Genomic DNA, 12,500 nt, shown 5'->3' with positions numbered 1-12,500 from the left:
CAGCATGACAGTTTCAGCTAAGGTAAAGACAACAACCTGACAGTTTCAGCTAAGGTAAAGACAACAACCTGACAGTTTCAGCTAAGGTAAAGACAACAGCATGACAGTTTCAGCTAAGGTAAAGACAACAACCTGACAGTTTCAGCTAAGGTAAAGACAACAACCTGACAGTTTCAGCTAAGGTAAAGACAACAGCATGACAGTTTCATCTAAGGTAAAGACAACAGCATGACAGTTTCAGCTAAGGTAAAGACAACAACCTGACAGTTTCAGCTAAGGTAAAGACAACAACCTGACAGTTTCAGCTAAGGTAAAGACAACAACATGACAGTTTCAGCTAAGGTAAAGACAACAACCTGACAGTTTCAGCTAAGGTAAAGACAACAGCCTGACAGTTTCAGCTAAGGTAAAGACAACAGCATGACAGTTTCAGCTAAGGTAAGGACAACATGACAGTTTCAGCTAAGGTAAAGACAACAACCTGACAGTTTCAGCTAAGGTAAAGACAACAGCATGACAGTTTCAGCTAAGGTAAAGACAACAACCTGACAGTTTCAGCTAGGGTAAAGACAACAACATGACAGTTTCAGCTAAGGTAAGGACAACATGACAGTTTCAGCTAAGGTAAAGACAACAACCTGACAGTTTCAGCTAAGGTAAAGACAACAACATGACAGTTTCAGCTAGGGTAAAGACAACAACCTGACAGTTTCAGCTAAGGTAAAGACAACAACCTGACAGTTTCAGCTAGGGTAAAGACAACAACCTGACAGTTTCAGCTAAGGTAAAGACAACAACCTGACAGTTTCAGCTAAGGTAAAGACAACAACCTGACAGTTCCAGCTAGGGTGAAGACAACAACATGACAGTTTCAGCTAGGGTGAAACCATGGAGAGCATGGTTCGATCACTGCCTGGTACTGTAACTGCTCGGTCTCCGACAGAGGGTGGTGCATACGGCCCAGTACATCACTGCCTGGTACGGCAACTGCTCGGTCTCCAACAGTACGGCCCAGTACATCACTGGGGGCAAGCTTCCTGCCATCCAGGACCTCTATACCAGGCGGTGTCAGAGGAAGACCCTATAGAGGGTAGTACGTACGGCCCAGTACATCACTGGGGGCAAGCTTCCTGCCATCCAGGACCTCTATACCAGGCGGTGTCAGAGGATGGCCCTAAAAGTGGTCAAAGACTCCAGCCACCCCAGTCATAGACTGTTCTCTCTGATACCGCACGGCAAGCGGTACCGGAGCACCAAGTCTAGGTCCAAGAGGCTTCTAACCAGCTTCTATCCCCAAGCCACAAGACTCCTGAACAGCTAATCAAATGGCTACCCAGACTATTTGTCCCCCCCCCCTTCTATGCTCCTGCTGCTACTCTCTGTTATTGTCAATGCTTAGGCACTTGAATAACTACATGTACATACTACCTCAACTAACCAGTGCCCCCGCACATTGACTCGGTATCAGTACCACCTGTATATATTGTGATTTTACTGCTGCTATTTAATTACTTGTTACTATTATCTCTTATTCTTATCCATATTTATGTAAACTGCATTGTTGGTTCAGGGCTCGTAAGTAAGCATTTCACTGTAAGGTCTACTACACCTGTTGTATTCAGCATTTCACTGTAAGGTCTACTACACCTGTTGTATTCAGCATTTCACTGTGAGGTCTACTACACCTGTTGTATTCAGCATTTCACTGTGAGGTCTACTACACCTGTTGTATTCAGCATTTCACTGTGAGGTCTACTACACCTGTTGTATTCAGCATTTCACTGTAAGGTCTACTACACCTGTTGTATTCAGCATTTCACTGTGAGGTCTACTACACCTGTTGTATTCAGCATTTCACTGTGAGGTCTACTACACCTGTTGTGTTCAGCATTTCACTGTGAGGTCTACTACACCTGTTGTGTTCAGCATTTCACTGTGAGGTCTACTACACCTGTTGTATTCAGCATTTCACTGTGAGGTCTACTACACCTGTTGTATTCAGCATTTCACTGTAAGGTCTACTACACCTGTTGTATTCAGCATTTCACTGTAAGGTCTACTACACCTGTTGTATTCAGCATTTCACTGTGAGGTCTACTACACCTGTTGTATTCAGCATTTCACTGTGAGGTCTACTACACCTGTTGTATTCAGCATTTCACTGTGAGGTCTACTACACCTGTTGTATTCAGCATTTCACTGTGAGGTCTACCTACACCTGTTGTATTCAGCATTTCACTGTAAGGTCTACTACACCTGTTGTATTCAGCATTTCACTGTGAGGTCTACTACACCTGTTGTATTCAGCATTTCACTGTAAGGTCTACTACACCTGTTGTATTCAGCATTTCACTGTGAGATCTACACCTGTTGTATTCAGCATTTCACTGTAAGGTCTACTACACCTGTTGTATTCAGCATTTCACTGTAAGGTCTACTACACCTGTTGTATTCAGCATTTCACTGTGATGTCTACTACACCTGTTGTATTCAGCATTTCACTGTGAGGTCTACTACACCTGTTGTATTCAGCATTTCACTGTGATGTCTACTACACCTGTTGTATTCAGCATTTCACTGTGAGGTCTACTACACCTGTTGTATTCAGCATTTCACTGTGAGGTCTACTACACCTGTTGTATTCAGCATTTCACTGTGAGGTCTACTACACCTGTTGTATTCAGCATTTCACTGTGAGGTCTACTACACCTGTTGTATTCAGCATTTCACTGTGAGGTCTACTACACCTGTTGTATTCAGCATTTCTCTGTGAGGTCTACTACACCTGTTGTATTCAGCATTTCACTGTAAGGTCTACTACACCTGTTGTATTCAGCATTTCACTGTAAGGTCTACTACACCTGTTGTATTCAGCATTTCACTGTAAGGTCTACTACACCTGTTGTATTCAGCATTTCACTGTAAGGTCTACTACACCTGTTGTATTCAGCATTTCACTGTGATGTCTACTACACCTGTTGTATTCAGCATTTCACTGTGAGGTCTACTACACCTGTTGTATTCAGCATTTCACTGTGATGTCTACTACACCTGTTGTATTCAGCATTTCACTGTGAGGTCTACTACACCTGTTGTATTCAGCATTTCACTGTGAGGTCTACTACACCTGTTGTATTCAGCATTTCACTGTGAGGTCTACTACACCTGTTGTATTCAGCATTTCACTGTGAGGTCTACTACACCTGTTGTATTCAGCATTTCACTGTGAGGTCTACTACACCTGTTGTATTCAGCATTTCTCTGTGAGGTCTACTACACCTGTTGTATTCAGCATTTCACTGTAAGGTCTACTACACCTGTTGTATTCAGCATTTCACTGTAAGGTCTACTACACCTGTTGTATTCAGCATTTCACTGTGAGGTCTACTACACCTGTTGTATTCAGCATTTCACTGTGAGGTCTACTACACCTGTTGTATTCAGCATTTCACTGTGAGGTCTACTACACCTGTTGTATTCAGCATTTCACTGTGAGGTCTACTACACCTGTTGTATTCAGCATTTCACTGTGAGGTCTACTACACCTGTTGTATTCAGCATTTCACTGTAAGGTCTACTACACCTGTTGTATTCAGCATTTCACTGTAAGGTCTACTACACCTGTTGTATTCAGCATTTCACTGTAAGGTCTACTACACCTGTTGTATTCAGCATTTCACTGTAAGGTCTACATACACCTGTTGTATTCAGCATTTCACTGTGAGGTCTACTACACCTGTTGTATTCAGCATTTCACTGTGATGTCTACTACACCTGTTGTATTCAGCATTTCACTGTAAGGTCTACTACACCTGTTGTATTCAGCATTTCACTGTGAGGTCTACTACACCTGTTGTATTCAGCATTTCACTGTAAGGTCTACTACACCTGTTGTATTCAGCATTTCACTGTGAGGTCTACTACACCTGTTGTATTCAGCATTTCACTGTGAGGTCTACTACACCTGTTGTAATCGGCATTTCACTGTGAGGTCTACTACACCTGTTGTAATCGGCATTTCACTGTGAGGTCTACTACACCTGTTGTATTCAGCATTTCACTGTGAGGTCTACTACACCTGTTGTATTCAGCATTTCACTGTGAGGTCTACTACACCTGTTGTATTCAGCATTTCACTGTGAGGTCTACTACACCTGTTGTATTCAGCATTTCACTGTAAGGTCTACTACACCTGTTGTATTCAGCATTTCACTGTAAGGTCTACTACACCTGTTGTATTCAGCATTTCACTGTAAGGTCTACATACACCTGTTGTATTCAGCATTTCACTGTGAGGTCTACTACACCTGTTGTATTCAGCATTTCACTGTGATGTCTACTACACCTGTTGTATTCAGCATTTCACTGTAAGGTCTACTACACCTGTTGTATTCAGCATTTCACTGTGAGGTCTACTACACCTGTTGTATTCAGCATTTCACTGTGAGGTCTACTACACCTGTTGTATTCAGCATTTCACTGTGAGGTCTACTACACCTGTTGTATTCAGCATTTCACTGTGAGGTCTACTACACCTGTTGTATTCGGCATTTCACTGTGAGGTCTACTACACCTGTTGTATTCGGCATTTCACTGTGAGGTCTACTACACCTGTTGTATTCAGCATTTCACTGTAAGGTCTACTACACCTGTTGTATTCAGCAGTGACTAATACATTTTGATTTGGTTCTGGATCTGATTTCTGTCCAGACTATGACCAATGAGCTACTATATACTCAATGCACGTCACTAATAGTACGGTTAGTGTGGTTAGTATGAGTGTTGAAACACAGCTCAGGAGTTCCACAGGGCTCTGTTTCCGACCTGTTCATGTTTAATTAGTGCTTCATATTATTTATCACATAGACTGCTGCTATCCTGACGATGCAAGTTGATCAATTCATCAGAGTTATTATAACTTTTAAAATGTTCTCTTTGTTGACAAACTCTCTGTTTGTCAGTACTAGCTACGTTTTGTTTTTAAATTGACGCTTGTTTTTGTTGTTGATCAGGCCCATTCTGGACAAATATTTTAACTGTCAGGACTTGACTGTAAAACTCAACATTATCTGCCTTGGAATTTAGAACTCCATAACAGAACCTCTTTACATTCAGCAAGGTTCTGTTCAATAAGTTCAGACTCTTCAGAACAGCTGACACCCTGGTGTCTGTTGGCCTTGTGTCTAGAATGGATACCATTTATCTGCCTTGGAATTTAGAACTCCATAACAGAACCTCTTTACATTCAGCAAGGTTCTGTTCAATAAGTTCAGACTCTTCAGAACAGCTGACACCCTGGTGTCTGTTGGCCTTGTGTCTAGAATGGATACCGTTTAAGTCAGACAGGGTGAGTTAAGTCCACGGTCAACATGATGGAGTTTCAGAAAGTCCTAATGGTTTCGTAACATTTCTCTCAAATGTAATCCTGTATTGGGAAATGGTTTTCAAACCCCCATGCTGTTGAACGAGGCCAAACCACAAATTACAGTGTAGTATGAATCACGACATGACTGAGAGTCAAGCTGTTCCAAGAACAGACCCATGTTTCTGAGGAGATAGATGTCTCTGCCCGTCCCTTCCTCCCCTCTCCTCCCCTGCTCCTTCCTCCCCTCTCCTGCCCCGTTCCTTTCTCCCCCATTCCTTCCTCCCCCGTTCCTTCCTCTCCCCTCTCCCCCTGTTTCTTCCTCCCCCTTCCTCCTCCGTTCCTTCCTCTCCCCTCTCCCCCTGTTTCTTCCTCCCCCTTCCTCCTCCGTTCCTTCCTCTCCCCTCTCCCCCTGTTTCTTCCTCCCCCTTCCTCCTCCGTTCCTTCCTCTCCCCTCTCCCCCTGTTTCTTCCTCCCCCTTCCTCCTCCGTTCCTTCCTCTCCCCTCTCCCCCTGTTTCTTCCTCCCCCTTCCTCCTCCGTTCCTTCCTCTCCCCTCCTCCCTTGATCCTTCCTACCCCATGCTAGGCTGTAGGTCTACTAAACTGTGCTTTGCTGTAGGTCTACTGAATGGTGCTGTAGGTCTACTGAATGGTGCTGGGCTGTAGGTCTACTGAACGGTGCTGGGCTGTAGGTCTACTGAATTACTCTGGGCTGTAGGTCTACTGAATGGTGCTGTAGGTCTACTGAATGGTGCTGTAGGTCTACTGAATGGTGCTGTAGGTCTACTGAATGGTGCTGGGCTGTAGGTCTACTGAATGGTGCTGGGCTGTAGGTCTACTGAATGGTGCTGGGCTGTAGGTCTACTGAATGGTGCTGGGCTGTTGGTCTCCTGAATGGTGCTGTGCTGTAGGTCTACTGAATGGCGCTGCGCTGTAGGTCTACTGAATGGCGCTGTAGGTCTACTGAATGGGTCTGCAGGTCTACTGAATGGGGCTGTAGGTCTACTGAATGGCGCTTGGCTGTAGGTCTACTGAATGGTGCTGGGCTGTAGGTCTACTGAATGGTGCTGGGCTGTAGGTCTACTGAATGGCGCTTGGCTGTAGGTCTACTGAATGGCGTGGGCTATTATTGTCAAATCGGTTGATATTTGACGAGTTGAGGTTGCCATTGTAGTAATCTCTTTTAGATAACAAGACTCCTCGATATGACTAATGCACATCTGTGGTATCCCTGTCCTACCTGGCGGATTGTAAAGTAGGTTTGTTTTCTTCACAGTAAGTTAACAGGGTGTGTCTCTATGTGGTCTTTCAGGTGTTCCAGGGGTGTGGTCAGCCCAAGCCGTCTGGGATGGGCAGCAGCAGATCAGCCAGGGGGATCTCTGATGTCTTCAACGCCCGATTCAGACCCTACAGCCCAGAGGAGAGACCCACCACTGCCGCTGGCACCAGCCTGGACAGACTGGTAAGAGATGAGGACAGGGAGGAGGACAGACTGGTAAGAGAGGAGGACAGACTGGTAAGAGAGGAGGACAGGGAGGAGGACAGACTGGTAAGAGATGAGGACAGGGAGGAGGACAGACTGGTAAGAGAGGAGGACAGGAAGGAGGACAGACTGGTGGGATAGGAGGACAGGGAGGAGGACAGACTGGTAAGAGATGAGGACAGTGAGGAGGACAGACTGGTCAGAGATGAGGCCAGGGAGGAGGACAGACTGGTGGGATAGGAGGACAGGGAGGAGGACAGACGGGTAAGAGAGGAGGACAGGGAGGAGGACAGACTGGTAAGAGATGAGGCCAGACTGGTAAGAGGACAGACTGGTAAGAGAGGACAGGGGGAGGACAGACTTGTAAGAGAGGAGGACAGACTTGTAAGAGAGGACAGACTGGTAAGAGAGGAGGACAGACTGGTAAGAGAGGAGGACAGACTGGTAAGAGAGGAGGACAGACTGGTAAGAGAGGAGGGCAGGGAGAAGGACAGACTGGTAAGAGAGGAGGACAGGGAGGAAGGCAGGGAGAAGGACAGACTGGTAAGAGAGGAGGGCAGGGAGAAGGACAGACTGGTAAGAGAGGAGGACAGGGAGAAGGACAGACTGGTAAGGGAGAAGGACAGACTGGTAAGAGAGGAGGAGAGGGAGAAGGACAGACTGGTAAGGGAGAAGGACATACTGGTAAGAGAGGAGGACAGGGAGAAGGACAGACTGGTAAGAGAGGAGGACAGGGAGAAGGACAAACTGGTAAGGGAGAAGGACAGACTGGTAAGAGAGGAGGACAGGGAGGAAGGCAGGGAAAAGGACAGACTGGTAAGAGAGGAGGACAGGGAGGAGGACAGTGATACTCTACTCTAGACATTTCCCCTTACCATGAGTCCTGTATCAGATATCTTTCACCCACCTGGTTGATGTTAGGGTTGGGGGTAGGATAATCTGATCCTAGATCTGTGGTTAGGGGAAGGAGAAGGAAGGGTGGCAGGGAGAGAACCACTCTAGTCTCAGATGTAGACAAGAGACCAGAATCTTCTATATCAGACCAACGTTATAGAAGTCTCTGGAAGTGTGAAATCATACTGTCTACTGAGAGAACGAGCAGAGAGATAGTTTGAGATTAAATCACTTTTATGTTATCCCCTGAGTCCTTCTCTGAGTCCAAAATGGCACCCTATTCCCTATATAGTGCACTAGTTTTGATGGACCCGGTCATAATAAAGGGAATGGGGCTCCATTTGGACCCCAGCCCCTCCTCTCAGTTGAATCCTCAGTTCCATGTTCAGGTCATGGCTCTGTGTTGACTCATACACAGCCTCGGTCTCCCACCATCCTGTCATCTCCCCAGGGGAGAGTGAAGTGTGCAGGGATAAGTGTGCTCTCTCCTCTCAAGCGCTCTCCCACTCTACTGTTACCTTGGTGGTCAAACCCTGGAGGGTTTTCTGGGAACAAAGGGCTGGTGGTCACATCATGGAGGGTTTTATGGGAACAAAGACCTGGTGGTCACATCACGGAGGGTTGTATGGGAACAAAGAGCTGGTGGTCACATCATGGAGGGTTTTATGGGAACAAAGAGCTGGTGGTCACATCATGGAGGGTTTTATGGGAACAAAGAGCTGGTGGTCACATCATGGAGGGTTTTATGGGAACAAAGAGCTGGTGGTCACATCATGGAGGGTTTTATGGGAACAAAGAGCTGGTGGTCACACCCTGGAGGGTTTTATGGGAACAAAGAGCAGGTGGTCACACCCTGGAGGGTTTTATGGGAACAAAGAGCTAATGGAAACAACATATGCATGTCAATACATATTTACATACCTATTTTCAACACCCAATTTTCTTTTAAGCAATTCTTGAAAAATCCATACACCCCTCCAGGATGATACATTACCCCTACAGGATGTTACAGTATCCCTCCAGGATGATGCATTACCCCTCCAGGATAGTACATTAACCCTCCAGGATGATACATTATCCCTCCAGGATGTTACATTAGCCCCTCCGGGATGATACATTAGTCCTCCAGGATGTCAAATTATCCCTCCAGGATGATACATTACCCCTCCAGGATGTTACATTACCCCTCCAGGATAGTACATTAACCCTCCGGGATGATACATTATCCCTCCAGGATGATACATTACCCCTCCAGGATAGTACATTATCCCTCCAGGATGATACATTACCCCTCCAGGATAGTACATTAACCCTCCGGGATGATACATTATCCCTCCAGGATGATACATTACCCCTCCAGGATGTTACATTACCCCTCCAGGATGTTACATTATCCCTCCAGGATGGTACATTACCCCTCCAGGATGTTACATTACCCCTCCAGGATGTTACATTATCCCTCCAGGATGTTACATTATCACTCCAGGATGGTACATTACCCCTCCGGGATGGTACATTATCCCTCCAGGATAGTACATTACTCCTCCAGGATGATAACACCAGGACATTGTCTTAGAGAAGATGTAGATTGGAAAGATAATTTTAATATAATGTGTTATAATACATAATGATTGAGGCAGGTGTAATAACATGAGTTGAGAGGTGCTTAGACTCCCAAAGAGAGAGGAGGCAGGGGAATTGAATATCTTGCCAGAACTGTTTATCACGTTCTATGGTTGCTATTGGTTTCCAGACTAATGCATGTATTCATAGCCTTCCTTGCATTGTATATGTTTTATTTCTCTCTCTCATCTGCCTTTCTATTAAATCCCTCTCTTCTCTGTTTCTCTGCTGCTCCCAGAGGACAGTGTGGAGGACAATGCAACACAGTGTAAGCCTTCCTTCCAATCCGCCTCTTACCTCATCTCATCTGTCTTGTGGATCTGTCCTGTCCTCTTCCTACTTGTCAACATTACTCTCAGAGAGGTATCTGTACTGTCTGATGCTGCTACAGGAGGCTGTAGTCTAGATGTATTGTCTGTTTCTGCTACAGGAGGCTGTAGTCTAGATGTATAGCTGTAGTGGCTGATGCTGCTACAGGAGGCTGTAGTCTAGATGTAGTGTCTGTTTCTGCTACAGAAGGCTGTAGTCTAGATGTAGTGTCTGTTTCTTCTACAGGAGGCTGTAGTCTAGATGTATAGCTGTAGTGTCTGATGCTGCTACAGGAGGCTGTAGTCTAGATGTATAGCTGTAGTGTCTGATGCTGCGACAGGAGGCTGTAGTCTAGATGTATAGCTGTAGTGTCTGATGCTGCTACAGGAGGCTGTAGTCTAGATGTATAGCTGTAGTGTCTGATGCTGCTACAGGAGGCTGTAGTCTAGATGTAGTGTCTGTTTCTTCTACAGGAGGTTGTAGTCTAGATATATAGCTGTAGTGTCTGATGCTGCTACAGGAGGCTGTAGTCTAGATGTAGTGTCTATTTCTGCTACAGGAGGTTGTAGTCTAGATGTATAGCTGAAGTGTCTGATGCTGCTACAGGAGGCTGTAGTCTAGATGTATAGCTGTAGTGTCTGATGCTGCTACAGGAGGCTGTAGTCTAGATGTAGTTTCTGATGCTGCTACAGGAGGTTGTAGTCTAGCTGTAGTCTAGATGTATAACTGAAGTGTCTGATGCTGCTACAGGAGGCTGTATAACTGAAGTGTCTGATGCTGCTACAGGAGGTTGTAGTCTAGATGTTTAGCTGTAGTGTGATGCTGCTACAGGAGGTTGTAGTCTAGCTGAAGTGTCTGATGCTGCTACAGGAGGTTGTAGTCTAGCTGAAGTGTCTGATGCTGCTACAGGAGGCTGAAGTCTAGATGTATAGCTGTAGTGTCTGATGCCGCTACAGGAGGCTGTAGTCTAGCTGAAGTGTCTGATGCTGCTACAGGAGGTTGTAGTCTAGATGTATAACTGAAGTGTCTGATGCTGCTACAGGAGGCTGTATAAATGAAGTGTCTGATGCTGCTACAGGAGGTTGTAGTCTAGATGTTTAGCTGTAGTGTGATGCTGCTACAGGAGGTTGTAGTCTAGCTGAAGTGTCTGATGCTGCTACAGGAGGTTGTAGTCTAGATGTATAGCTGTAGTGTCTGATGCTGCTACAGGAGGCTGTAGTCTATATGTATAGCTGTAGTGTCTGATGCTGCTACAGGAGGCTGTAGTCTAGATGTAGTTTCTGATGCTGCTACAGGAGGTTGTAGTCTAGCTGTAGTGTCTGATGCTGCTACAGGAGGCTGTAGTCTAGATGTCGTTTCTGATGCTGCTACAGGAGGTTGTAGTCTAGCTGATGTGTCTGATGCTGCTACAGGAGGCTGTAGTCTAGCTGAAGTGACTGATGCTGCTACAGGAGACTGTAGTCTAGCTGTAGTGTCTGATGCTGCTACAGGAGGCTGTAGCACCTATCTCTGCTGGCCACCCTCTTCGCATTGCTACGCTCCATACAGTGCCAGTCAAAAGTTTGGACACACCTGCGTGAATCAGGCCTTCGTGGTCGAATGTCTGAAAAGAAACTACTACTAAAGGAAACCAATAATAAGAAGAGACTTGCTTGGGCCAAGAAACACAAGCAATGGAAATTAGACTGGTGGAAATCTGTCCTTAGAGACAAATTTGCCATTTTATGAGACGCAGAGTAGTTAAACGGATGAGCTCCGCATCTGTGGTTCCTACCGCGAAGCATGGAGGAGGAGGTGCGATGGTGTAGTGGTGCTTTGCTGGTAACACTGTCAGTGGTTTATTTAGAATTCAAGGCACACTTAACCAGCATGGCTACCACAGCATTCTGCAGCGATACGCCATCCCATCTGGTTTGCGCTTCGTGGGACTTTCATTTGTTTTTCAACAGGACAATGACCCACCACACCTCCAGGTTGTATCAGGGCTATTTGACCAATAAGAAGAGGGTGAAGGAAAAGCAGCTAACAAGTGCTCAGCATATGTGGGAACTCCTTCAAGACTGTTGGAAAAGCATTCCAGGTGAAGCTGGTTGAGAGAATGCCAAGAGTGCTCAAAGCTGTCATCAAGGCAAAGGGTGGCTACTTTGAAGAATCTCAAATATAACATATATTTTTTATTTGTTTAAGACATTTTTCTGGTTACTACATGATTCCATAATGTGTTATTTCATAGTTTTGATGTCTTCACTGTTATTCTACAATGTAGAAAACCCCTTGAATGCGTAGGTGTTGTAAAACTTTTGACTGTTACTGTACATGATGGATGCTGGTGGCCAATCCTCAAAGGCTTTAGTTTTTGACAAACCCTTACCCAAGGTAGAACAAAACACCACCATGTTGTTTCACATCTCTAATTTATGAAACGTGCAGAATAATGCCAGGCTGGGTGGGGGCTGGAGGGGGCTGCACATAAGCTCATGTAACCCAACATTGCAAGCTCTAATATTGGTGGAAACAGAGACCTTTAAACACAGAGATACAACAGATGGAAACAGAGACCTTTAAACACAGAGATACACCAGATGGAAACAGAGACCTTTAAACACAGAGATACCTATAAACACAGAGATACAATAGATGGAAACAGAGACCTTTAAACACAGAGATACAACAGGTGGAAACAGAGACCTATAAACACAGAGATACAATAGATGGAAACAGAGACCTTTAAACACAGAGATACAACAGATGGAAACAGAGACCTTTAAACACAGAGATACAACAGTTGGAAACAGAGACCTTTAAACACAGAGATACAACAGTTGGAAA

The 12,500-nt window shown here is 45.3% G+C and overlaps 1 protein-coding gene across 1 annotated transcript in view; it reads left to right on the top strand.

Moving 5' to 3' along the window:
- LOC110513658 (glypican-6) overlaps positions 1-12,500 on the top strand; it is a 356,553-nt gene that overhangs the window by 313,175 nt on the left and 30,878 nt on the right. Inside the window, exon 6 of the mRNA XM_036972578.1 lies at positions 6,675-6,824. Coding sequence (XP_036828473.1) covers positions 6,675-6,824 — 150 coding nt within the window. The remainder of the gene's footprint in view (positions 1-6,674; positions 6,825-12,500) is intronic.

Source organism: Oncorhynchus mykiss, unplaced genomic scaffold, assembly GCF_013265735.2.
Source record: "Oncorhynchus mykiss isolate Arlee unplaced genomic scaffold, USDA_OmykA_1.1 un_scaffold_177, whole genome shotgun sequence".
Taxonomy (NCBI): Eukaryota; Metazoa; Chordata; class Actinopteri; order Salmoniformes; family Salmonidae; genus Oncorhynchus; species Oncorhynchus mykiss.
This window is presented reverse-complemented; position numbering and strand designations above follow the sequence as displayed.